Below are 27306 nucleotides of genomic sequence, written 5' to 3'. Positions count from 1 at the left end.
ATAGATTATTGTATAGGCGATCCCTGTATACAATCAATCTAGACTAAAAGAATATAGTTGTTTTCAAAGGCAACTCATAGGCCTTCACTTTCTTCGTGATCTCACAGTGTTGAGACAGAAAGTGGGAAAACTCCTGACTTCAAATTCCTACGTTCCCACACGGTTTGGGAAAAGATGGAAGGGGAAAAACTTATATATTATGTGAGAATGGAGTCCTTATATACATTTTAGAAACCATCCTTACTAAGCAATGAGTCATCACTGGATTGGTAAGATTATGCTTACAAACCAAGCCTTTTGGTGTGCTGAATCAGCTGCTTACTAAAGTACATGAGTAAAATATCACAAAGCATGACAAATCATGACAAAACATGATGAGTCATGGAAAGTCCTTACAAATCAAAATATTACCAGTCACATGACATGCTTACAAATATATCTGAGTGGCTCACTGATGTAATCAAGTGGCTGAATAAACATAAACAAATAATGGAAAGAGACAGAAACTAATGGACACTACAAATACAACTAAATAAATAGAAACAAAGCTTACATAAGTAAGAAGTATATCCTTTGTACACTCCTCTACTCATCTCCTTTTACAACTGCTATTTGTATATGTCATGGTATGAACTCCATACCATGCATGACACCGGGTACAGATCCGGATCTCAGATCCGATCCAGATCCGATGGACATATCCGTTGTCTGGTGTCATGCATGGTATGCAACTCATACCATGACAGATACACAAGAGGTGTGATAAGGAAAGTATAATAGACCCTACTGTATCCTATCACCAAGTTACCCCATCATTTTCCCCTTAGTTATTAGCTAGTATTTTCACTTTCAATCTTCCTTCCATTTTTCCATGTATTTCTATTTTGTTCTATGACATTCCATCTCTTTCTATTTTCCTCAGGCATATTCAGCCAACAGACTTTCTTTTCAGCCACCAAGCATGTTTGTAAGCATGTCATGTGACTGGTAGATATCATGATTTGTAAAGATTGAGCTTGACTCATCATGTTTTGTAAGATTTCTAACTGTATTTATAAGCTACTTAGTAAGAAGGCTGATTCAGCACACCAAATGGCATTGTTAGTAAGCACATCCTTACCAATCCATGTGATGACTCATACCATGATTTGTCATGCTTTGTAAACTACACTGTATTTATAATGTAAATTAGTAAACAAGCTGACTCAAACACACCAAATGGCATTGTTAGTAAGCACATTCTTACCAATCCATGTGATGATTCATGCTTTGTAATCAGGGCCTCCAAAAGTATATAAGGAGCCCAATTTTGCCATGTAATAAATGGAGCACTTCCCACCTTCACTCATCTCAAACAGTGTGAGATTAAGTAAGAACCTAAGTACAGGCAATCATTAGCCTCAAAGTAAGACTAAGAAACATTTATTCAATTATATACTACCTTACAGGGGTTGATTATATAATCTATCAGCTAATCTAACTAAGTTTAACCCATACTATTTTCCTCTCTCTTTTACAGGAAGGGAGACACGATTCACGCTACACATTTCACGCTACACGCTACACGAGCACACTAACTCTCAGACACAAATCATACCGTAGACTCAGTATACAGAATCAATTGTTTTAAACTAACCAAGGAACAAGGAAAGAAGGTATATTGAAATAAATCCTCCCAAGAACTCACACATTATCTACCATGAAAACTAGAAAAGTCGTAGACCGTGTACTTAAGGACTGGCAATAAGTCTTATCCTATATAGTTGTGTTGTCACTATATAAGCGGCGTACATAAGACCCTTAAGTAAGAGGGACACCGGTCCACAGATCCGATCTGATTCTTATTTCATGTCCTGTTCATATAACTCTAACTATTGTTCATCTCCTTTTGGTATTCCTGTACAACCGGTATACCAGTCATCCTTTACTTCCACTATGCTTACTGATCCGCTTTAAACTTATACTTCATTCCTGGTTCATGATTTGTGATCCATCCGACTTACCAATATGCTGTGCACATACTTTGCTTATACTTCATACATAGCCTCGTGCCTTTGCTTATTGATCATTCCGTTAGTTATCCGTAGTATATAAACCCTTGTACATGCGCTGTAGTAGATCAGTTTGAATATCAATCTTAGATTGCACTCATTCCGTCTGGACTCTAAGTCCTTCTGTTATCCGTCCGGACTTGAGTACAATACTCTTGTCTACTCCGAGACTTAGGATTGATTCCTATAGTCTATATATCCGCCTCTGTTTTCGGACAGTCCTCACCCATTAGTTTCTAGTTCAGATCCGATCCAGATTAGCCGTTACTCTACATGTCCAATATCCGGAAGCCTTAACGGATCCATTACAATACTTATCTGTCTCACTAGATGCGATACTCTAGCACTCTGAAATAAGGGGCAAGACTCGGGAAAGGGGCACAGTGCATGAGCTGAGGCCAAAGCCCTTTGGATCCGATACCTCTTGAGTACGGTCTTAACAGAGGAATATCACTGAAGGTGGCATGCAAATGGCCCATGCTATTGACAAATTGAATGAGTGGAGCACTTGCTTTTGAACTTGAAAGCAGGTAGGATACTGAGAAAGCACTGCGGCTGAGAGTTGTCGTAAGGATGTGCTGAGCCGAGCATAATGGGGGCAGGAAAGCAGATAGTGGAGTACGGTCTCTTCTGTACCTTCGCAATGTGGGCAGTCAGGTGTGGGACTCTTCCCTATTCGAAACAGATGCTGGTTTAGAGAGATGTGTCTGGTATGGAGCCATAGGAGCATGCTGATGTGACATTTTGGGAGTGATTGGGCTAATGAGATGAATGCGCCCTTGAGAACATTGGGGTCAATGCTGATGGTGTGCTGGTAGCATGGGGACTTCTGCCAAAGTCTCGCCCATTGTTCTGAAGATTCCGTCTTCTGCCTTTGTTTCAGTGCTGATACACTGCAGGGGAGGACACCTTTGCTCAGGTAGGGGGGGGGGGGGAGGTGTTGTTTAGGGCTGGTTTCTCCTCTGGTTGATGCTGCTCTCTTAGCTTCCTCATCCACTATCTTGTTGCCCTGTACTCCATCGTGTCCTGAAATCCATCGGACGGTGACCTTGAATCTGCGATCACGGCTGGACCTCTTTGCATTCATTATTAAGCTACGGAAATGGTCTATCAGGTAATGGCCTGGTTTCATCGAGAATACATCACCAGATTTAATGGTAGCCTGATTGTCCATGAAAATAGAGACTGGATATGTGACGTCCTCTTCCTGGGAGAGAAGCTGCACAGCTAGAGTTAGTCCTACGGCTTCGGCCTCATAAACCTCATGTTCATCTGCAGTTCCCAGATGGTATCTCAAAGTCTCTGGCTGGGGTCTACCGGTCCAGTATAGCACTGCAGCTGCTCCTACGTTGTCGTTAATCCTGGAGCCATCACAATAGATCTTGATCTTGTTGTGACAATTATATTGGCGCTAGGCATGTATACCTGCATAAGCCTTCAATAGGTGGACCAAAGCTAGACCTCATATCATTCACTATTCCCCTATACACGGTCTTCAATTGTCTCAGCTATAATCCTTGTCTGACGCTATTCCGCACTTTCCCGCACTATGTGCGCACATTCCTGCAGTGCTATTCATGTTCCCACGACTTATCCTGCGCTATTCCCGCGCTTATAGCGCTGTCGGAACTACCAGCAATGTGTCTATAGGAGCATTAGTGCATGTCCGCTCTATCTAGCGCTTGTTCCCGCACTTAGCGCTTATCCAGCGCGCTGTTCTCGCGCTCTAGGAATCACCTGAAATGTCGGAATCCATCCATGGTCCATCCTACCTCATTGGTATGTAATTTGCCTTGCCTTGAGTTTGTAAAAAGTGCTACAGTCTTATTACATGTATATCCTATCCCTTCTGAGTCTGAGATGGTATAGTTTACTAGTATAAGAAGCCTATGGTGACTACTTCAACATTACTTCCCTTGAACTGTATTTCCTTTCCCTTAGGTTTTACTTAGAAGTAGTCACCCTTTAGTTGCGCTCTATGGCCCCTATTTGACTTTCCTTACCCTTGCAATCAATACCCTTGATCTCTCTCGCTATCCATTACCTTCCTTTGACTCAGTGTTCGCTTTCCTGACTTCTGCTCTTTCCCGCGCATTAGCGCTCTATCTTGCGATGCACTATTCCTGCGCTCTAGCGCTCTTTCGGGTCTTTCAATCTTGAGTTGTCCTTAGTAGCTATTCCCTTGGGTCGAACGTTCTTGCTTTATTGTTTGCAAGTATAGCAGCATAGGCAGAGCTTAGACATATACTGGCTTAGTACCTTAATAAGTGACTAGTCAGGTTGTGTTTTTCACATCGTCGTTAGATCTGTCGTGGTCTTGGTAAGCTTGCTCTCGTGAGGTGGTGATGGCAATTCTATATGGGACTGATGAGCTTGGTGAGTGTCTGCTGTGCGTTATGGTCTCTATTGACCCAATGTCCAGTTCAGTGGCGTGGAATAGATGATGGAGTGAAGACCTGTGGTGTTCGACAAGTTTCCTGGCCACCCTGCGCACTGGTCCATGTATAGGATGGGTTGGGGGATGTGCGGCCAGGCGGATGGCAGCATGATAACACAGGTTCTGTGCTCGGTGTTTGAGAGGGAGCAGCTTCGCATCAGCTTCCAGCGTGTCGGTTGCCGTGGTATGCATAGCTCCCGTGATGCTCAAGGCCACGATGCGTTGGACTCTGCGCAAATGGTTGACTGCGCCAATTGAACCGCGTTGAGGTTTGTCTTGAGTACCCATGAAGAGAGGACAGAGCCATATGTCCACGGTGTATAACATTTTCGGTAGAGCTACTGCTAAATACAATTGACACATCAGTGAGAGAGGTATCCCGGATGAAGTAGAAGAAAGACGGCGCAGCTGGAATACATAAGCAGTTCCTTTTGCGACTGAATACGTGATGTGCTCTTGCCAATGAAGTGCCTGGTCTATTATGACTCTCAGGAACTTGTGGGTGGCAGTGGGAGTGATCATAGTGCTGCGAGTCACAAGGGGTGGGCGTTCCTTGGCAGTGTTCATGGATAAATCTACTAATGCAAATTTAGATGTCTCGAACTTCGAATTGTGATCCCTAGCCTATTTGTATCGTCCTCCCGGCATTTCCAACATGTGCTTGAGGATGGTGTGTGTCTCCTGGAATGATGACCCTATTGCGATGAAGGCAGTGTTGTTGACAAATGCCAAGGTTCGTTCTTCCTTACCATGCCCTACTGCTATGTCTACAAGGTCGGAGTCATATATTATATAGAGGATCATGGACAACGGGTCCCCTTGTCCGATACTGTTCTGAATCGGGATCCAATCCGAGAGGTGACTGTCAAATTTGAGCTGTGTGCATCGACCTACCAATAGACGTTCAGTGAAACCTATAAGGGACTCAGGCAAACACTGTGATCTCATGTTGTGTAAGAGCCGATCAGTAACTGCATTTGGAAACACACCCTCAATATCCAGGAATAAAGCTGAGACTACTTTCCCTTGCCACCACACGTCTTTGATTGTTGCCTCAAGGAGATGTAAGGAGTCAGTTGTGGATCTTCTGGGGCATCCACTGAAGTGGGTACTGGGGAGCAGGTTATGGTGTTCTAGAAGGTAAGTCATCTGGTTGGCGACCACTGCCATTAAGAGCTTGCAGGTTGTATTCAGAAGAGCGATTGGGCGATATGCTTTGGTGGCAGTGTAGTCGGGCTTGCTGGACTTATGCAGGACGACTGTGGTGAAATCACACCATGGGGGGTAATAGGTCTTGAGGGTGAATGTGGCTCTGAAATGGTGGAGCAGGTAAGGTTTGAGTAGCTCAGCGCAATGGATGAAGACAATGTTGCAGATCCCATCTGGGCTGGGAGCCTTGTAGGGACTAAGTTTTGCGATACTTCTAGTCAGTTGGGACTCTGTGATGGGCGCGGGTGTTGGGACTGGTGTGACAATCATATTTCCGCTGGGATTATATGAAGCCACTATGCAATTTGCATCCATACCCCATGTTGTCCGACTCACCCCTAGTCATCCCCAATGCGACCCGACATCCCCGACGCAACCCGATGATCAGACCCGCTCAGATACCCTGTGGACTCGTCCTACCTATGTCCAGTCCAGTCGCACTTTACCCCACTAGGTGCGCAGCCATTTATTTCCTTATTACTGATGCGGTAGACAGTGCTATTACATGTATTCCCACTGGCCGCAGCACATCATGGCCTTTTACATATTTCGTCGCACCCGATGATGCGCTACTACTTTTGCCTACAGTACTCCGTACTTTCACGTAGCTAGTTAAATAGGATTTAGTAGGTGATCACACTTTACCACTCTGTAGATGGGAGAAATTCCCCGATACTAGGTCACCTCACTTAGTCCCTATCCCCTATACCTGCTGAATCTATCTGATTTCCTCTCCTTACAATCTGAACCTCAGTCGCTCGTTATTGCTAAACATTCCCTTTGCATTCCGATCCTAACCCCGCACCTTTCCTTGCCTTTCCCTTGCTTTCCTATCCTCCCCAATCCCCGAAACATCGGACTCGGTATCCCCTACATCAGACTTCATCTCCTACCTTCGGACTCGTACTTTCTACCTTCGGGTTCTGTTCCTTGCATAGTACTGACATATTCTAACTTAACTAGACAGCAGACCCCTTTAGGGTCAAACACTCTCGCTTGCAAGTGAAGCAGCTAGGCAGAGCTAAGACCTTATATACTGGCTAAGTACTTTACAAGTGCCTAGTCGGGTTGTGATTTCCACACCGGGTCAGGGTAGATTGCACATGTGGGACAGAGGATGTGGCTGGAGGTGGCGGGAAGAATGCCTGCACCAGGGCTGCACTCTTCTCTTTGTTAGTATCAGCTGTAGAGTTATCAGGGCACCATAAAGTTGGGATCCTTGAGAGACCCCCATTTCCCGCTGCTGCTGTTAGATATTTGTTAGCCGTCCAAATCTTGTTACCCATGGTCTCCTCGAGCCAATTGACCCAGTGGTCCTTCTTGACCTGTTTGATTGCTTCTGTGTATTGATTTCTCTTGACTCGGTGTTCCTCATGATTGTAGTGATCAGCATCGAATCTCGATTTGTAAGATAAATGACTTAGTTTCATGACTTCGTGGCATAGGATGGTCAGGTATTTGGTCCACCAATGCTTGGAATGAGGGTTTGGTTTTGACTTTGGGATGCATTGCACTATCATGGTCTGGATGGAGGTCGTCAAGCGTAAGCTGCCTGTTGAACCTCATCGTCAGTGATGAGTGGCTGGACGGGGGGAAGCTTATCCAGTTCAATCATTAGGTGTTTGTTGAATTCGTCCCAATCCGTCTCCCAAAAGTTGTGCTTTTCTTCGATGGTGGCATGAGGGACTTCCAAGTCCAGGATACTAAGAATGGGGATGTGGTCAGTAGCAGGCCCTCGCAGTGTTGGGTTAGTATAGCAGCTGATAAAAGATTTGCTGGTATGGTCAGTGCAAAAAATGTTATTGGGGCACGTCCAGTTCTTCGAGCTGGTTGATTGCAAAATTGGTAGGCCCTTTGGTAGTGTCATCACCATACCGTAGTCCACTAATAAATCCAGGAGAGGTTGAGCTGCATTGAGGTATCTATTAGTAAACAGTTGAGTGTTGTGGTCCTCATCCCATAAGGGATGGTGTCGCCCAACCAGATCATATGATCATCAGCGGATGGGCACAGGTTCGCTATTTTGTGTTCTAGAAAGGCGGCTAGGGTATCCTGAGTTAGTGTTAGTAGACAATCATTGTAGATATTAAATAGGGTGCATCATCCAAAGGGGCCTCTAAATTGGATCACTATGACGTCTGGGGATGGGAATGCGATTTGCTGTCAGGAATTAGTGTTGAAGGCTTTGGATGTGAGAGTTACAGTGCGTGAGGTAAGGTTGGGTGCAGAGAAGCATGTTGTCGGGTATACAGCGTGAAAGTGTGGTGATGAGATGGTGTTTTTTAGTGTGTTGATGTGCGGTTCTTGAAGGGCTACTATATCCCAGTCACAGGCAATGGGGCTATTGAGAAGAGAGTGTTGTGCTAATAGTGAAGTATTAAGATTCTGTTGCCAGACACATAATCGGGTTGGTGTTGTATTCTGTCATTCAGACATTAGGAGGGGAGGGGGACCTAGGAGCTACCAAGCTTGATGGAGTGACGAACGGAGTGATCTCTGTGAGTGAGGAAGTAGGGGTTGAGGGAGGCAAAGTGGTTTTGGGTGCCTGGGAGTCTGTGCTGGGGTCCCATGGGCCGAAGGTAGTGATAGGGATCGACTTCGATCCAGACAAGGTGGTTGCCCGGAAGCCTCTGTGGCCAGAACAATACAGTGCTCCTCGGGCGTGATAGCCTCTGGTTGGGCACTGAGGTTTGAAGGGGATATTCGTTTGTCGAAGGTTGGGATGGGGATGTTCTGTTGGTAGAGGTACTGCTGGTTTGCGGTATGGAGCAGGTTGTGGTGGAAGCATCACCTGGGTCCACGAATCATCAGTAGGGAAGAATGGCATAGAGTTTTTGGGGTGCTTAGCGTCAATGCCTGCACATTTGGATTCAAATTCAGGGCATTTCCTATCCCAACTGGCATGTTTGTGAGAATTGCAGCTAACACAGTAGAAGGTGTGGTAGGCATTGCATTCGTTCGTGTGGTGATTCTTTCCACAAGTGCCACAGACATTGTGTGGGGCTTGACAGTCCCATGCTATATGTCCCCAGAGTTGACAGTGTACGCAATGCACTGGCTCCCTTGTGTCTTTTCGGGGGTGCAACTTCTCCTAGCCAATGTATATGCTGTCCCAAAGAGTGTTGTTGGCTGAATGGGGGTCTGCAAAATGAAAGATTGCATGTGCAACTCACTGCTGTGGCGTCCTGCATTGGCGTGGCTTGATCCAATTGGCCGGTTCGATGGTGCTTACGGACATGCTGTTCTCTTCCTCGACGGTACATAACCAGTTCGGTTCTTCGATGCTAGAAGTGACAGGTAAGAATGGGATGATAATGGAGAAGCGTCTTTCTTTGATGGTCACAGGAATTCCCAAAGCCGCGATAATCTTGACTTGGTTTTCTGGTGTCCTAATCCAAGCAGTGGTATGTAGATGTGAGTTCCACTATGAGGCCTCCATTCCAGAGACGTGTGACTGCATTGATTTGAATGGCTGGCGTTGCTTCCGAATTAGTTGCCATAAATGCTTGTTTCATTCTGGTCACTATATCTACTGATGTTATGTCAGGTGCAAATAGGGCTTTGCCTGGAACTGGGTCGAATAAAATTTGCCGATCCCTTGTGGAGGCATGAGTAAGGGCTACCAAGACAGGAGCCGGGGTCTGTGCATTGTGTTGAACCGCCGCTGTCATGCATGGTATGGATACCATACCATGACATACGTAGACAAGAAGTAATCACAGGAAGAGTATACTAAGGTATACTTCATTGTATTACAGGCTTGGTTTCATTTATGACAGATTTACTTGTACTTATATTTTCAGTTTGTTAGTTTCCTTCAGTTTCCTTCTCTTTCTTTTTCTAAGGCTTATTCAGCCATCAATTTACTCAGTGAGCCACAAATATGTTACTTAGTGTGTCATGTGACTGGCAATATGCTGATTTGTAAGGATCCTTCATGATTTGTCATGCAGTTTCCATTTGTTTCTGTCTGTTTCCATTTCTTTCAGACACAGATCCTTCAGTGAGCCATCAGACATGTTTGTAAGCATGTCATGTGACTGGCAAAAAGGCTGATTTGTAAGGATTTGTCATGATTTGTCAGGCTTTGTCATGCTTTGTCATGCGTCGTCATGATTTATCATGCTTTGTAATAGTTATTTCTATTTAGGTATATTAGATTGATAAGCAGCTGATTCAGCACTGCCAAATGGCATGGTTAGTAAGCCAGTGACTTACTAATGCTGTGATGAGTCATGCTTAGTAAGGGGGGCCCCAAAAAGGTATAAAAGGAGCCCATCTTGCACCTAGTAATCAGACTTCCCACTTTCCACTCTTCTCTCAAACCGTGTGAGACCCAGTAAGATTCTGAAAGTGCAGGCCAAATAGGTTGCCTTGAAGTAAGATATAAGACATTTCTACTACTAGTTATATACTACCTAAACTAGAGGTTGACTATATAACACTGAGAAACTTCGTATCACTGAAACCACGAGAAAGACAAGAAGAGGACATGTCAGTAAATCCTCCCAAGAACTCACACATTATCTACCACAAAAACTAGAAAAGTCGTAGACCGTGTACTTAAGGACTGGCAAGTAGTCTTATCCCTGTATAGTTGTGTTGTCACTATATACACATTCCATATAAGACCCTTAAGTAGCAAGACACCGCGCTATGACCTTGGCGATGTTGGTTGAACTGCGCTGGGAGGAGGGGTGGTTAGAGATTCTAATGCACTTTTGATGTCAGTAATACTACTCAAGACGGCATCAGCCGCAAGCTCAGTGTGAGTGGCAGCTGCAGATGCAGAAGTGTTGCCTTCCTTTGAATTTTCCTCTATGATTGACTTGAATTTTGTGATTGCATCAACATTTGATTTGAGGGTCTCTGATGCTGTCAAAATGGTTGCGACTTGAGGTGAGATGGCCACTATAACGTGTGACGATAAAGTGTTTGATAGGTCTGCGACCAGTTGGGCTGAATTTTAGGCTGTTCTCTAGGAGCAGGGCTACTGCTCTAAGTCCTTCTATGGCAGTGTGGGGAATACCTATATACTGGGTGATATGGAGAATTGTGAGTATTAAGCTTTTGTTTAACATGGGCTCGCCTATTTGGCGGAATGGGGACTTTTCCAAGAAGGTGGTGCTACTTTCTATGTCTTTGACCTCATAGTCCTGTTGCAGTATTTCATCTTTCAGTACTAGCAGGGAGACTGTGGTTCGGTGAGACAATCTGACTTTGTTAGTTGGGGGTAGTGGCCCAGACATCTGAGATGCCAGTTCCCGTGGGTGTTGGACGCATCTTTGCGGTAGCCATTGTCACCAAGGTCGACAGTAGTGGTTGTTAGGACTTGTCCAAGGGGTTTTTGTGAGGTAGCAAGGCCTGTATGGCATCTGTGACGCCAGGTAGTGCTGGTGGGCGCGGTACTGGATTCCGAAGTTTTTCAGGGTCCTAGTCAGGGTGCCACTTGGTAATGGACCAAGAAGCGATTAAGCTCTCATTTGACCCCAGGGCAATGTATATGATACAACCTATACAAAAAGGCCATCACGCCTAATTACAGTAAGTACATACATGCAGCATATCATTTCCAAATGATTTACATAGACTAGGACATGAATCTCAAGGTGGGGAGAGGTGAGTGTATAATTTATTCAATCACATTGCGTGTAATAAGGGCCCATGTACTGTAGTGTGGACACGTCATTTGTGAACTGGACATCTAACTTGTAACCATCATCTGACTGAACAACTGTCTCAGTAATGCGTAGTTTGGTTTTCGTCAAATTTCAAACCACGACAGTGATCAAAATAGGTTGTGAACTCTTCAGGCGAGTGGGTAAGCAGGTCACAGAATGGCAAACCAGCTTTCATCTCCCCTATTCGAAGGAGTTTAGCCTTGATGCTTGGTGCATAGATGCACTGCCAAGGTAGGTGTCCATGCAAGAGATATAACAGCACGTTGCCCACTCCTTCAAGATCATCTCATCGTCCCTGTTCTGCTCCTGGCTCATTAGCCCTGGGCAGAAATTAAATTGGTATCTACAAACCTCGTCCAAAATGCACGTTATAGTTGGCATATCATGGAGTGCCAAGTCCAACGCGGCCTTCATGGAACGGTATGTGTATTCCCATGGATGGGTTGACATAAAGCTTCGCCAAACCAAAGTCAGAGCAGATAGACCATATCAGACTTCTCCCCAAGTCCCATCGCGAAGTTTTTGGGCTTGGTGTCCCGCTGGACAAGCCCTCGTGAATGCATGAATTCAATTCTATCCAACTGGTAAAGTGCACGAATCAGTACAGACTCACTCCCCAAGCAATCATCACACCTACCATTTTGACAGCAAGCATAACTACTGTCTTCAAAGAGAGTTCACCCCTGCATACTCTCCGGAGTTGTTCAAGATTCACACCTACTTGGTCAAGAACCAAGAACTGTGCTCCTCCTTTCATATCACTCCATTTGCATGATAGTATGCCTGGGTGTCCGCGCAGCAGACCATACACCAGAACTTCATAAGGCAGTACAACGGGTGTGGTCGGTGCATCAGCTGGGATATCCATTTTCACTGCAACCTCCGAGCCGGTGAGGACATGAACAGCACTCGACACATTTCCTGTCACAACAAAGCACATCAGCCAGTTTGATAAAGTAAACAGGATGCATGTGAACTCACCAAAGCTTCCCACTCCAAGCAAGTCTGTTACCTGATACATACTGCAAACACGGAATTCCTTGATGCTACTTGGAGTGTGCTCCACTGGTGAAGGATGAAGAGCAGACAATGTTTGTAGTCGCATTTGTAAAGCTTGTAGTCCATCAACTGCTAGGGTTTGGTCACTAGCTTCACTTCTGATTCTAGACATCCAGGACGTTGAACCAAAACAGTTGGGAAACTGCCGACACTTGCTGGTTCCATCACTTGATAATGGCTGGACATCACTACAAGAACCTGGGTCCTTTCGATGGTACTGCATGCCAAGCGACAGCACTCCAAGAGGTCCGAAAATATAGAGGGGTTTTGAGAAAAAAGATCTGAAAGGGGCGTAGGGTGATTGTCCACAGTAAGACCGAACGGAAGTTGACGAAGTGAAAATGACTGAGCATCTGGGATTGGAAGGCCAACCACTGTATAACCCTGAGCCAGGAGCGTCCTCACAGCAGCCTCTGCATCGGGATACAAACCAGGTTGCAGGATAGTCTGGATAGCTTCGCGGAGTAAAACTTCACTTAGCGGCACTCCTAGAAATGTGCAGACACCCTCCAACGCATGCCACATGATGTTGATGTAGAGTGCATTAGGGTTGTCTCCATGTCCCATAAGTTCGCATTCGAGATACACTTCAGATATGCGGCATCTGTCAGGATGCATTGGTGATAACAAATGCATAGCTTCATTCACAGCACCGTCACGGTCCTGGTTGCAGGTAAGTAACTCAAGTGTTGTGATGGATGAATATGAAACTTACAAGGATGGTACCAAAGAGATCAAAGGCAACAACGCTAGCAGACGGGGCGGAGATAGGAGGCACGTAGTCCAGAATGAAGTTGAGGTAGTCACAAGGCTCATCAAGGCTCCCAATCGAATGATTCTTCCGTTTGCAAAGTACTGTCAACAATAGGGGGATCTCCATCAAAGGGGATCCTCATTGACCAGAGGGTTAGAGCATGTGCCTCGAGACTTTCATTGAATGTCAGTAGATTTCCAACAAATGAAGAACCTGGCACAAGATGACCATTTCGTCAAACCCCATGCGCATGAAAAGACTATGAAATCCAACTTTCCATCAGAAGTCATGGCCATTACAATATACTTTGTGACTTACAACTCTTGACTTCATAGCCCACTTCACGGCAGCGGTGACCCCTATCCACGAGTAGTCAGTAGTAAGCCTGAAATGTGTGGGTCAGTAATGAAGCCAACAAGCAGGGGAAACCTACTGGTTATACAGCAGCAAATCTTGATATATGGATGTTGGTTCAACTGTGGCAGCAGACAGATTGAAACTTCGTGGTTTCAAATATTCAAAGATGTAACCAGTTCGTCTATGCAGATACTCCCCCTGTGGAGATGGTAACCTTTGTTTGCAGATGAATGTGAACTGGTAGTACCTGTGTACTTCGCAAACATGAACATTTTCATACCTCAAGATGGTGCTGCTGTTCGGCATCAGCCAATCACCCTCACTCATGGCCCCTACACTATGAATCCGTCATTTGTCAATTTTGAATTCAAGCCATCTTACATATGGGTTGGAGATCAAGGAGAACTCGTATCACCAAATGTGGTACAGTCTTTAATTCTGCTGAATAATTACCTGAGAATGGGTGCTCAGCAATGCATGGTGCTGGAACAGTGGTGGTATTATTGTGTGTTGATTCACTCTTTTGGTTGATATGGTGGCTAGCTGAAGTATGATTGTTTTTAGGGTCTGTTACGCCTGGCTAGCCAGTAGGTTTGATCGTACCTTGAAATATTTTCCCAATGTGCCCACTCGGCCTATCCTGATGCCTGGATCGTATCAGTTTGATTCACTTGGATTCTCACTGGTTACTGGTACTCTGCCATGTATTGCAATTGCAGTGCTTTCCCAGGCTTATCGTAAAGCCTACACTGTATCAATTTTGATTCGTTCGGATTCTAGCAGGTTACCAGTACTCCGCCATGTATTGCACTCATAGGACTCTGATCGACAAAACATATACCGAGGACCATTGATTCCAATGTTACAGTCAGCATCTGATATGATATCAACCATGCAGGTGCAGTCAACTGACCATAGTGTTTTGTACTTTTCTAGAGAGTTGGGCAGCTACAGGATATACAAAAAATTGATACTTGGATGGATCAAGTTCAACTGACCGGATAGCAAGCATCACCTGGAGTGGTGATAATTGAGTTTAAAAATTTTAAATGATTGTTCGTCGTTGTGACCACAATAGCCCAACAATGTACTATGCACCGAGGGACACTGATTGACGCATGAAAGACCATCTCCAAGAATGACATGGAATGCAGAGGGCATGCATATAGGCCATCTTAGACTAACAGATAAAGAGCACTGCGAACAATGGTCATTAACATGAAGGAGTGGATGGGGGTGGTCATGCTAAGACCCTCATAGTGCTGGTTGGATCCAGTTAACTCATAATGGTGAGCAGAAGACGAGGCTACAAACGATTCAAGTGGAAAAAACAGGAGAGAAAACATACTGAGAATGAGATAACTGGCGCGCACAAGTATCAGGGTCATTTCTACAAACAACCGGATGGGAGAGAATCACATATTAACAACTTGTGAATATGTACCAGACAACAAGAATACAAAGTAGTACTACACATTGCACTGGTGATTGAAGTAGCACTGGAGTGAGTAGGCCAAGTTGATTGGAAAGGTATCGTGGCTAGGATATCTCTCCGAGCACAGAGGCACAGCTTTACGGCCAATGCTCTCGTATATATCATCGATGCTGCCGCATTGTTGAAAGCGAACTTTGAATGCCTGTGAGAGATCGGCGAAGGCTGTGGGACGATGTTGATGGGCCAGAGGACAGAGTTTGACCATGACTCAGCGAAGTTGGATGCCTTCATCGGATGTGTCAACTGGAAATTTGTGGCATTGTGGGACCACATAATTGACCAGATGGTCTATGTTGATGCTACGAAGCCAGGTGCCCTCTGGACAGAGGGGCAGTAGCTTGCAGCACAGCTGCGCAGATTCCTGAATGTAGGTGGCGGTAGGCTCCTTGCTCAGACTTGCTGTAGCGCCAGATAAATGCTGAAAGGAGACGATAAAGTGATAATGTGTGATCGGGGTGGCCATGCAGACAAAATGCAAGAGCTTTGCGGAAGAGAGAAGTAGTGGAACCAATGTCTTGAAGTGGACCCATGTGAGGTTGGTGATACCTGCTACATGATCTGGACCAGACACTAGTCCAGAAGCAACTGAAAATGCTGCACAGCATTGTCCAGGTGAGAGACCATCTTGCTCATCACATATACAGCAAATTGTGCGTGGCCCAGTATCCGTGTCTCGAGCAACTTTGCTATCTATGAGGGATCAAAGTTGGTGTTCTGTCAGCACAAGCTAACAGGAAAGAGTCTGGCATACTCACAACAAACAGTGCACCATCATGATCGTCGCAAGCATGTACAATGGCGGCCTTCAGCATGAGGTAAGGGTGGACACCACGAACGGGTGGAAAGGACAAACCTGCAATATGTCAGTGTATGTGCATAGATGAGGAGCAAATCACTCACCAAAAGACTCATCTCCTTGATTGAGTAACTCATCCTGCAATATTTGAAGTTTCCCAATAACTTGTTCACTGACTAGCATTCAGTCAACCTGATAGGACACCCTGATCTCCACTGATAATGCAGGCATGTGATGATCTAGAAACCAAATGTCAGTTCTCAAATCACATCCTCAAATCAACATGAACTTTACAAAGTCACGGTATGGCCCTACATTACAGATACAGCGGATGATAGGACTTTGATGGGCAATTTCTAGTGTCCCTTTGAGTCAATATCGATGGGTATGTGCTCAGAAGAGACCCGAAGATTCATTCTGCCGATGACTGTAAATGGAGTGTGAGGATTACGAAATGGAAGTGATATAGAGTGACCCACCTTCAAGTTGGATTGATCAGCCTTCTAAACTGCATGACATGATAATGCAATGAAGCAAAATGACGAGGATCAAGAATGGGTAGAGTGATGGGTAGAATGAGTTGTAGGGAGATTGCAGAGGTAGATATGGGGAGTTGGAGGACATCCGGGAAATGGAATTTTCCGAGTCTGTCTGGCTGGGTCCTGTCCGAGTGTGGATCCGTCTGGTTCAGGACATCATAACCTTGATGCGCCGTTGGTTATCTTCATCTCTTGCTTTCAACCAACCACTACCACCACCACACCTTTGTATGCCTGCACGGTATGTGTTCTCTCAATCTCTATGCTACCTGTAAGTTTCTAACATGGCCTGTATCTCACAAATACTAACTACTATATTCCACAGCATGTCATTCTTTTCTCAATGTTTATGTGGTCCTCAAGCTACTTGATAACGTCAGTAAGTCTATTTCTATGTGCCCGCCAGATGAATATTGTTGATATCCTCAAGATGCATGAGGCATTTGACTGAAGAATGACAAAGCATTAGCTAGCTTTGTCTAATATGCAATGCAACAAATAAACATCATAATTACAGATCACATGGTAAAGGAATGGATAGGTAGACTACGCTGGTGGGAACTATAAAAGCTATGATATTGATGGACCTATGGTAGTAAGGTATGATCTACTGACACATTGTTGAATTTCTACCAAGTGTGTCTGGCTTTAGATAGGTAGCTTATGATGGTAGTATCTACAATTATCGACAGTTTGCCAACACACGACACTGAGTTATCGTGACCTAGCAAGCTGTTGAGTTTCCATCACTGCATGCTTGCAATATGCATATCAAAATGATGTGTCCCTGACATAGTCTTATAATCCTTTACAAACCTGTTGTGTCCTTGTAAGATGCATATCAAAATGACATGTCTCTAGCCAGACTCCTACCCAGCCACCCGTGGGGAGAAGTCCTCTCATCCTAGAGCCACAATACAAATAAAACCATACATTAGTCATCATACTATAGCCGAAATTTTGGAGGACAACTCCCCACGAGCGACTGGCAAAACTTGTTGTGGCACGAAAGTTGAACACTGTTTGTCTCACCTAAAATATTCAGATCTAAGTATGAGTCAGCAATGAGCTCCTGCCTCCCGCCCTGCCGCTCCCATATATGGTATCTTAATCTATCTCGACAATCTATTATGTGATCAATGTCTGCTCTACAATATACAATCCCAGATGCTTCACTGATTGAAGATACTGTTAATGCTACTTTTGACATCATGCCGTGCAAGTTCCAGCTGCAATGTGCACATGCACAATTAGATCGGAAAAATGTCATTACCATTGCTCCAACAGGCGCGGGCAAAACTCTAACGTTCTGGATCCCCCTCCTGTTCAATAATAACGGGATTGTAATCCTCATTACCGCACTCAATGGGCTTGGCGACCAAAATATCAAGGAGTTGCAGCAGCTATGTATCTCAGCAGTCAATGTAACTGGTGCAAATGCCACAGATGACACAATTCAAGGTATGTTAAGTCTTGTTCACTATTATTGCAATCATTCTGAGCTATGGAGCAGGAATCAAGAGCCGTAAATATCAAGTAATTATTGCGAGCCCCGAGATTATTCTCAGTGACCGGCGTTTCGATGATCTATGGAGAACGAGGGACTTCACAGTGCACCTGTTCAATGTCACCGTCGACGAGGGGCACTGTATCAGTCAATGGGGAAAGGACTTTCGCCCCGAATATAGTCAGCTCGGAAGACTTTGCTGGCTCCTTCCATCGCACGTACCATTTCATATCGTTTCGGCAACCCTACCAGCACACATCCTGAAAGACGTCATGGTATCCCTGAATATGCGGTGTAGAGACTCGCGTTTCTGCAGGCACATATGGGCACATTTCGCACCTTTTCACAACTCATGACAATTGGCCTTCAATGCACGACTCACACCATCAGCTACATTCGACTTCTATCAGGTCCCTAGTCGTTTTACACATAACGCGCAGCTTTCCCGCGAAACGCGCCATAGGCGCGGTACTTTCCCGCACAACGCGCAGCATTCCCACACGCGCACCTTGCGCGCTTTCTCGCGCTTAAGCGCCCTGCAAGCGCCCTGCATCGCCTATCATCCAGGAACGTCCCTCTATGTCCACCCACCTCATTGGTACGTCATATGCCTTGCCTCGTGGTTTGTAACAAGCATTGCAGCGCTATTACATGTCATTACATATTCATAGCGCTTACTGCTCCTATCCCTTCCGCTTCCGATGCGATTTCCATAGTATAAAGTTTGCTGACTTACTACTCCATCATTATTACTCCCCTTTGCTGTACTTCCCTCGCTATTGGGTTTTACCTTAGAGTAGTAGTCACCACTTGGGCGCACTTTGTGTTTCCAATGGTTATCGTTATCCGCCTATACTAGACCTTTATCCGCGCTCGTTATAACACTCGCTCTGCGTTTGCACTCGCTTTGCACATCCACTTCCTTATCCGTTTCCTTATCCGGTATTCTCCGCACAACGTGCGCCTTAGCGCTCATGTTCCCACGCTCGCGCTTACCTTAGTGCGCTCTCTCGCGTCTCACGCTCACTTCACTTTTCTTCTTGCGCTTTCGCGCATCCATCGCACTTCAAGGGTCTTTCTTTCATCTGGTTCTGTGTTCAGTAGCAGTCCCCTTTAGGGTCGAACGTTCTTGCATTCTGCGAGTATAGCAGCTAGGCAGAGCCAAGACTCACTTATACTGGTTGAGCATTTTTAGATATTTCATATCAGCCCAGCCAGGTTGAGATCGCCTCAGCGGGACGAGAACACCTGCATGATCCAACTTTCGAATGACCGATGGAACATACAGGTTGCTGTTGTTGAGATGCTCCATTCAGCAAATAGCTTCCACGACATCAAACCGTATCCTTCACTTACCGCAAGGAATACATCCCCCGAAGTTCATGATATTCTGTACTCGAGACAAGACACACAGAGAATGACTGAGTACCTCCACAGTCAGCTGCAACCAGAACTCCAACATAAAATCGTTTGGTTTCACTCCGGAATGATGCAGGAATTCAGAACTGACATGATGGCGAAAGTTTGCGCAGCAGTGAATTATGGGTATGTGTTGTACAGATGCTGCAGGAATGGTCAGTTTGTTCTGTCTCACTGGTCTTAGCTCAACCATACATGCTAACAGGGTCTGGACATTCGGGACGTCGAGTTAGTTGTCCAATGGGGATATACACAGTCTCTGTACCTTGATGCAAAGGTTGGGCCGTGCTGCTCGAGATCCCTCCATTGAGGCAAGCAGTATTTATTTTGTTGAAAAAGATTATAAGAGGAAGGGGAAAGGGAAAAGGGCGAATGGGAAACGGAAATCAAGAGCCCAACAAGATTCCCCAAATAAGGCAGCACGTCTGGAAGGAGTTGTGAAGAGAAGTGATCACGATGATGAGAGCAGTGATAGCAGCAGTGAATCAGACGGTGAAATCAATGATACTCTTGCAGCATCTTGTAGGAATACTGGGGTCGGCACATCCACGAGTTCTGGAAAAATCCTGCCATTGTCTACTGGACTGGACATAGATGAATTTGAGGGTAGCAGCCATGGAAGTTTTCATTGAGGCTGGAAACCGAACAATTTGTAGACGCAGAATTGCAGACGAGTATTTTGGGAATAATCTGATCGGTGAGTCATTCTATTCTGATGTGGTAGTCATTGTCTTGACACCTATAATATAAGAGAACGATAATGACTCAGATGTCTGCTGTAAAAGATGCGAGAAGCGCACAATGAGGCCACACTTCTGCTGTGACGTTTGCACTCCCCACGCGTTCCTACTTTTCTACACCTCACCTCCAGCAAAGCCCAAGCAAAAAACGGAAAATGAAGCTTCCTGCTTATAACATGGATACAAGAGACTATGCACTACAGACTGACCTCAAGACCTGGCGCCAGAAGATACTTGTTGATTTGGGATCAATGATCCATTTTTCGGTCCTGCTCTTATTTCTTCCGGATCCAATCTTAACGCACATCATTGATCTCTCCCATCACTCAAAGCTATCTGATGTTGCTTCCCTCCGAGACTTAACAGACTGGTGCTATGCTGATGAGTATGGTAGAAAATATCTTGTATTTGGTTCACAAGCATTATCCCCCGCCAACAGCTGTGCAACCACCTCAACCTAACATGTTCGTTAATATGTCCAATTGGTGTCACTCCTCAACAGCATCAAATCGCTTAATCCATCGGCCCACTCTGCAAATATTCCTAAGAAACCACGCAAAGTAACTGTGTGTTCTAAGTGCAAGCAATCCGGCCATAATGGTATGTCCATTGTTCTGTCTGCAACCTGCCGAATTAAAGTTGAGTCTTTCTTAACAGCGAGGAACCGTCTTTGCCCAATGCATGCAGGTCCTTCTAACACCAACCTCAATCAAGAAAACATTCTCCCTAGCGGCGCTACTAGTGTCAATAATCAATGACGTCCTCTACCCCCACTACATCCACTTCTCCATCGCAGTCCATTAGCGCTTCCTTGTCTTGTACCAACATAGTCATCCCTGTACCAATCTCATCCTCCACTTGACGGTCAGCATGTCTTCCGGCTGTAAATATATGTGGTGAGTGCCTTCGTAGTTCATCACACAGTTTCTGCAAAGTTTTTGTCATGTTTGGTGGTGCATGTTTTATGGTGCGCTGTTTGAGATGGAATCCGTTCTCGATCATGACATGGCATTCCTGGTAGAGTTCAATCAGAGGGATAGAGTTCAATCAGAGGGGATTCGTTGATGATGTGTTGGATCGTATGATTTGATCCTTTCCCTGCAAAAATGACCTGTTTTCTTGTTGTATCGCCCTTTGGTTTACTGATAGAAACATCGTACCTTTGTATACAGATTATTCCGTTCTACCAGCCAATCCATGGGTCGAAATTTGAAGGCCCTTCCAGCTGGGTTGCAAAGCCAATTCAGTCGGATTAGTTGTCTGTAGGTATTGTATTTTCTGGTCAATGTGTAACACATTGACAGAAACACGCACTGTAGGTCCTCGGGATAAACGTACCGCATCTGTACCATAAAGTGAGCTGTATGATATGCATATTTGTGCTTTTTTGTTGCTTTGAATATGTAGATCCACGACAAGAAAGAGGCCTCGACTCGTCTGATATCACCACTGTTCATCGCATGACAGAGATCAACATAGAGTAGTTCATCACGGTTGCACAACACCTGGTTTTCAAATTGCTGATCACGCTCTTGTCTAGGTCGTTGACGCAGGTTCATAAGTGTTGTTGTATTGGCAACAAACTTGTTGACTATGGACTCTGACATCTCGACAATCAACTCCCATGATGGCGCACATTTTGCGAACACTTCGAGTGAGTCCCATGTGCTGTTTCTTGTTTGAGCCTCCACTAGCCAACAATCTAATATCGACGCCCAGAGATCGTGATGCAGAACGTCATGCATCCGTCGAAACCCTGGCTTCGACGCGAACTTTCCAGTCTCACGGGGCCTCAAGACACCAACATGCTGCCAAAGGCTATTGACGTCCATTCGACCAGCTTGTGGTTGGATCCATGTATGCCATAGTGCATCGGCACACACCATTTTGAAGTGAAAGAGACCAGGAACAAACACAATGTGCTGAAAGCGGCATTTAGGTGTGTCCTCGATACGTCGTGATTTTATGATCATGTCTAATCGTTCCTTGGTTAAAAGGTCTCCATGGACGAGGAGGACGTGCTCGGACATATCAACGTCATACTGCAGATCAAATCCAACCTCTTCACGCTCCCAAATTCCGGCTTGTCTCAAAAGGGCGTCCATAACCTCAATATTTCCATCAGTTGTTGACTGTTTGATGGGCATTGCTCGGCAAGGAACTTGTCTTGTCTTGTGCAGCGGGATGGCATTGATAATGACCGGATCGTCATGGTGATGTTTTAGGAAGTCGAAATACTTGCCATGGTTGAGCAGGATGTCATGAACATGCCAGGCAAAGTTCTCCTTGCGTGGAGATAGACGTTTCCCTGGTGGGATTGTCCCGTAAGAGTTTTCTTGATGAAAAATGCGCAGATCCTTTGCGGTGAGTTTCCCGGCAGCCAGGGATGCTCTAACTAGGCCACTTGATTCATTCTGCCATATCTCATGCGAGCACCGAAGGACCGCAGGGTTATTAATACCATACAAAGGTATTGCGGTTGCAAAAGTTCGAACTAATGAATTGGGACTGGTGCTCGATTGTGGGCTGTGCAGTCTTGAAATTGATGTCAAAATTGTCGTAGGCAAGTGCTGTTGTTAATGTCCGTATGGCTTGTTTGATTTGAGCATTCGCTTCTTCTGACAAGGATCTTACAGCTGCTGCCAATGGATTGTGTGCTGATGGAGATACCGGTGTGTGCGAGCGCCTCTATCACTCTTTGCGGGGTGCCAGTTGAGTGCAAAAATAGACCGAAGATGCACTGGAGTGTGTTGCAGCGCTCATTTGAGCTCTGTGCAAAGATGCATGCACATATCACGGTTTTCTTCAGTCAGTCAGGTGAGTACTATGTCTTATTGTCTGAGAAGTGTCACGAACTACGATCATTAACACTGTATTCCATTCTTCAGCTCGTCGTTGCCATTTCTGTACTTTGGATCATTTTCATCGTCATGCTTCTTCTTATTCGAATTGTTGATCATGGTGGAATCATCCCCTCCAAACTCACCTAAGTCCATCTCTTCATCCTCGTGCCCGTCCTCCTCATATGCTCGCAGCATATCTTCTATGTCTGCCGCTGAAAAATTCCGTCTTCGCCCTGGGTTCACATCCAGAAGTGTGAGTAACATTTTAAACATATTTGGTGTGATCTTTTTGATTTTCAGCGCGAGTTTGCGGATGAATGAGTCTTCAAGTTGCGTAGATGTCGTTTTTGTTGCTTTGAAATGCAATCCGTTGCACTCACTCGACAGATCAACCATCTCGTCACAAAGAACCCCGACAACTACTTCAAACGCCCAGCCAAAGACAACCTTGCGGCATCCGGTGGACAAAAAAAGAAGACAGCAGATTTCAGCTGCGTGTTGCCACAGTGACTCCTTTATTAGTTGATAGTTTCGCTGCGGTGTTGATATTATTGCTTTTGTAAGGTCCAACAGCAATATTTCATTTTCAAGCATAAGCTGAAGGACACTGTTCACAGCATTAACTGGAGGAATGGCGGGCATCCTGAAAGGGGAGGGGGGGGTACAGCTAACATCTCATTGTCTCGTAGGGATATTCTTTTTAATGTGTCGCTGCGTGCTCTATTACAAGTTCAATGTGTTTGTGTACGTACTATGAAAGGACATGACCATATATGGGAGTGGCGGGGCGGGAGGCGGGAGCTCGTTGCTGACTCATACTTAGATCTGAATATTTTAGGTGAGACAAACAGTGTTCAACTTTCGTGCCACAACAAGTTTTGCCAGTCACTCGTGGGGAGTTGTCCTCCAAAATTTCGGCTATAGTATGATGACTAATGTATGGTTTTATTTGTATTGTGACTCTAGGATGAGAGGACTTCTCCCCACGGGTGGCTGGGTAGGAGTCTGGTCTCTAGCATAGTCTTATAGTTCTTCATAAACTCGCTGCATGCTTGCAATATGTATATCAAAATGACATGTCCCTGACATAGTCTTATATTTTATCATACACATGTTGTGCAAAGATAATAATGTGTAATTCTAAATCTAGATGTATCATAATGGGTTTTATTTGTCAGCTCTATCTGGTCATATCAATTCCAGGTTGATTTTCTGATGTGGACAGATTTTGCAACACATGGGCCTTTCGTCAGCGTGAACAACACCACATAGGTTTGAGCAGCCTTCTTGAGAGACATGCCCTTTGTGCGACGTTGACAGTTGGGATGAAGGCATGAGTGGCTAGGAGGATAGAGCAGATACTCGGCTGGGCCTGTCATTAGATAAAGAAACAGAGATGATCATACAATCAAATGAATTTACATACACCCCTTCTAGTGCCATGTGTCTCCCATAGCAGTCCCACGTTGATGGTGATCCCTCCACTCCAGATGACATTCTTGAGGAGGGCCCATGCACCACTGACTTCAGCTGGAGAGATCAAACAGCCTGCGCTGAGAAATGCAGTTATTGCAGGTGATAAAATGAATGGTGGGTCAGAAGTTGGACTCAAGGAAGGCTCCACAAGGATAACATCATTTTTGAGCAGGGTTGCAAGAGTGGTAAACTGGAAAAGAGAAGTGAGTGATGTGTTACTGATTATGCCTGGCTCTTATTCAAGATAGCGCAGCAAACAATTAAATGCTGACATGTCTTTCAAAGGATCACTACTAGTACACTGATGTATGCAAAACTCAATGACACCGAGGCGGACACAGACAGACCCAGGCGGACACGGACGGATCCGGCCGGACCCAGATGGATGGTCCCGGAGTCTGCCAAGTCCCTGATATTCTGACTATTTGGCTGTATGTCCTGGCTTTCACAGCTGCATTTTGCTATTTTTGAAACTCAGCTGTTTGTCATTCCAGGATACATTCCACATTTGGTGAAAGATGTATTTATATGTTATGACCGCAATTTTGGCTTCCAAAAGCGGAAATTCACAAAAACACATCCCATTTTGGTCACTCACTTAAAATGTCCTGCCCTTGAGTCGGCCGCATCCCTACCTTCGAAACGACCTCGTACCTCTGTCCAACCACTTCAGTTTGCACACACTTTAATTGCATAGTCTCCTTGGTTGATCCATTAATCAATCGTGTTCTCACTTGTGTTCAGTTGCACTATTATTGGTATCATTCATGCACGATGTTTACGATTGCTACACATTGTTCTACGATGTTTTGTAGCGCGCTTCTCACCACACGGTCGGTCCTACTTCGTCAATCACAATACCAGGACCACATCGTGGAAGAAACCAACGCCTGAACGTCCACCAGGGAGCTTGGTGCCGGAGTGCATAATCAAGAGTCATTCCAAATGCATATGGAGTCTTGCCTGCTTGGGTATCAGTTGCAATATACTGAGCACGTCGGAGGACTGTTCAATTCGTCAATGGACAATAGACGGAGAACCAGTGGGGAGGCCTTGGAATAGTGATGGGGGAGGGGTAGGGGTAAGCTCAATGGCAGTGTCTCCAGATAAATCAATGGTCATTAGTGGAAGTGCAGATGGCAGACTACGGCTGTGGAACTTAAGGAAGGGCAGCATGGTCAGGGACCCATGGGAGGGGCATGGTGGTTTGGTGAGGTGCATTGATTGGTCTCCCAATGCCCAGGAGATAGCAAGTGGATCGTATGACGGTACCATATGGCGCTGGAACCCAGATACTGGCCGACAAATAACACCACCCACAGAGACTGGCCATGGGAGGGTTTTCGCTGTCAGATACTCTCCACAAGGGGACCAAATTCATGAGCGGCAGGAAAGACAAGGCGATCTGTGTGTGGTCAAAGGACGGTGAGCTGCTTATGGAGATCGAGGGCCATGACAGCGATGTGACGTCATTGTGTTGGTCCAAGGGTGGCACACACATTTTCTCCGCATCACTCAATCGCACCATCCGAAAGTGATGGTCAATTGACGGGAAGGAGCTCGTTGTTTTTCATGGTCATGCCAATGCCGTTACCCCTCCCTCTGTCCCTCCCCTGATGAAAGCCATTTTGTTAGCGCGGCGAGGGACTACTCAGTTCGCATCTGGGACCTCAAGACCAATCAGCCAGTCGGAAACCCACTCCTGCATGACGACGAAGTCTATGCTGTTGTCATTTCCCCTGATGGAAAATATACTGTCAGTGGTGCCTCGGATGGAAGGATATGTGTATGGAGCCTGCATGTAGCACTCAAACATACAGGCGACGATGGTGTGAGTGTATTTATTCATTGTCAGTGTCTTTTCTAATCCGGTTTGGTTGTAATTCAGTTGGCTGCTGAAGCAAAACCCGATGCGTAGCTCAAGGTAAGTCATCTGCGCTTCCCTTTTGCATTGTATCTCACTGCTTGACCAGGGACGTCCAGTTCGACCGAGAGATGTTGTGCACCATTCAGGTGTGAACACCTTGATCATTTGCTTATTCGCTCGTTAGATCTTGCACGCTAGTCAGGTCTCCAGGCAGCAGCCAAACAACAGACTCAGAGGCTTGACGAAATATGTAAGTATAATCTCTCATTTATTTGCTCTTGAAAATATAACATTTGTATAGGGCAATGACTTCTGGGACGCTGGTACGAACCCCATGTCTCATACCGAAGCTCCTCCTGCGAGCCCATCGTATTTCCTTCGTTGGCGTAATTTGTTGGGTTCGCTGCATTTCAGCACTCATCCTCCAAATGCGCCACAATCGATACCATTCAGCCCCGGCGTTGGAATTTCAGCCCATTTCCTATAGGAATGTCAAGATGTACCGTCTATGTAGCTCCCTGTCGCGATGAAGATGTGAGCGTTCGACACTGCCAATGTTCGACACTCTTTAACAAAATTACAGAGATATGGTATTACCCCTGAGACTGACGCTGAAGCGGCTGCAGCTATGCAATGTACAAACACCAATCAGGCTGGTGGTTCAACACAACCAAGTCAATCTCAGGTTGTGTTGGGGACACAAGTGTCTCAAGCGCAACCAACAGGAACGCAAGACTCGAGTGCGACAGGAGAGGTTTCCTATGAAGTTAGGTGTTGCAGATTATTTTTTAGTTGTGGTCGTCCCACCTCACATCAGTCATGAGGTCATCTCCTACACTAGTTGCTCGTACCCAGTCATACACCTCATGAGCATTTCATTTTACTTGTCATTGTAGATGAAAGCCATACAGCTTCCCAAGTTTACAATATCATTACCGTTTTCAAATGAGTGGGGAATCTTTGAAGCTCGGGTGCCATTGAGAACACGAAGACAAAAGGTAGTTCTACAGCAGACTTCATTAACATACTAGTCTCCTGTAGACATAGTCAGATGAAAGAACTTAAAGACGGACATT

General features: G+C 45.4%; 7 protein-coding genes across 7 annotated transcripts; 1 reads left to right on the top strand and 6 right to left on the bottom strand.

Annotated features, from left to right (window-relative positions):
- Positions 1–11848: 11848 nt before the first annotated feature.
- DFJ58DRAFT_734775 (kinase-like domain-containing protein) lies at positions 11849–13317 on the bottom strand (the record flags this gene model as incomplete). The annotated part of the gene is made up of 5 exons (XM_041386543.1): positions 11849–11959; positions 12016–12299; positions 12360–12506; positions 12557–13100; positions 13153–13317. The coding sequence occupies 5 exons, from the start codon at positions 13315–13317 to the stop codon at positions 11849–11851; spliced, it is 1251 nt and encodes a 416-aa protein (XP_041237237.1).
- Positions 13318–15017: 1700 nt separating this feature from the next.
- On the bottom strand, positions 15018–15248 carry DFJ58DRAFT_669386 (uncharacterized protein; the record flags this gene model as incomplete). Its single annotated transcript, XM_041382779.1, has 1 exon — positions 15018–15248. One exon carries the CDS (start codon positions 15246–15248, stop codon positions 15018–15020), a length of 231 nt encoding a protein of 76 aa, XP_041237236.1.
- Positions 15249–15613: 365 nt separating this feature from the next.
- DFJ58DRAFT_734774 (uncharacterized protein) lies at positions 15614–16070 on the bottom strand (the record flags this gene model as incomplete). Its single annotated transcript, XM_041386542.1, has 4 exons — positions 15614–15733; positions 15799–15896; positions 15944–15977; positions 16032–16070. 4 exons carry the CDS (start codon positions 16068–16070, stop codon positions 15614–15616), a joined length of 291 nt encoding a protein of 96 aa, XP_041237235.1.
- Positions 16071–19137: 3067 nt separating this feature from the next.
- Positions 19138–19488, top strand: DFJ58DRAFT_669387 (uncharacterized protein; the record flags this gene model as incomplete). Its single annotated transcript, XM_041382780.1, has 1 exon — positions 19138–19488. The coding sequence occupies one exon, from the start codon at positions 19138–19140 to the stop codon at positions 19486–19488; it is 351 nt and encodes a 116-aa protein (XP_041237234.1).
- Positions 19489–20513: 1025 nt separating this feature from the next.
- Positions 20514–22074, bottom strand: DFJ58DRAFT_719021 (uncharacterized protein; the record flags this gene model as incomplete). Its single annotated transcript, XM_041384556.1, has 4 exons — positions 20514–20669; positions 20867–21058; positions 21205–21304; positions 21359–22074. The coding sequence occupies 4 exons, from the start codon at positions 22072–22074 to the stop codon at positions 20514–20516; spliced, it is 1164 nt and encodes a 387-aa protein (XP_041237233.1).
- A 936-nt stretch (positions 22075–23010) lies between these two features.
- Positions 23011–23511, bottom strand: DFJ58DRAFT_637913 (uncharacterized protein; the record flags this gene model as incomplete). Its single annotated transcript, XM_041381308.1, has 1 exon — positions 23011–23511. A coding segment is annotated over one exon (501 nt), but the record flags the coding sequence as incomplete, so codon positions are not given.
- Positions 23512–24080: 569 nt separating this feature from the next.
- Positions 24081–24992, bottom strand: DFJ58DRAFT_846804 (uncharacterized protein; the record flags this gene model as incomplete). Its single annotated transcript, XM_041393362.1, has 4 exons — positions 24081–24259; positions 24310–24553; positions 24711–24814; positions 24962–24992. The coding sequence occupies 4 exons, from the start codon at positions 24990–24992 to the stop codon at positions 24081–24083; spliced, it is 558 nt and encodes a 185-aa protein (XP_041237231.1).
- Between the last annotated feature and the right edge of the window lie 2314 nt (positions 24993–27306).

Source organism: Suillus subalutaceus (genome assembly GCF_016647625.1).
Source record: "Suillus subalutaceus strain FC151 chromosome Unknown DFJ58scaffold_187, whole genome shotgun sequence".
NCBI classification, from domain to species: Eukaryota; Fungi; Basidiomycota; class Agaricomycetes; order Boletales; family Suillaceae; genus Suillus; species Suillus subalutaceus.
The sequence above is the reverse complement of the archived record's forward strand: the minus strand, read 5'-3'. Positions and strand labels throughout refer to the sequence as shown.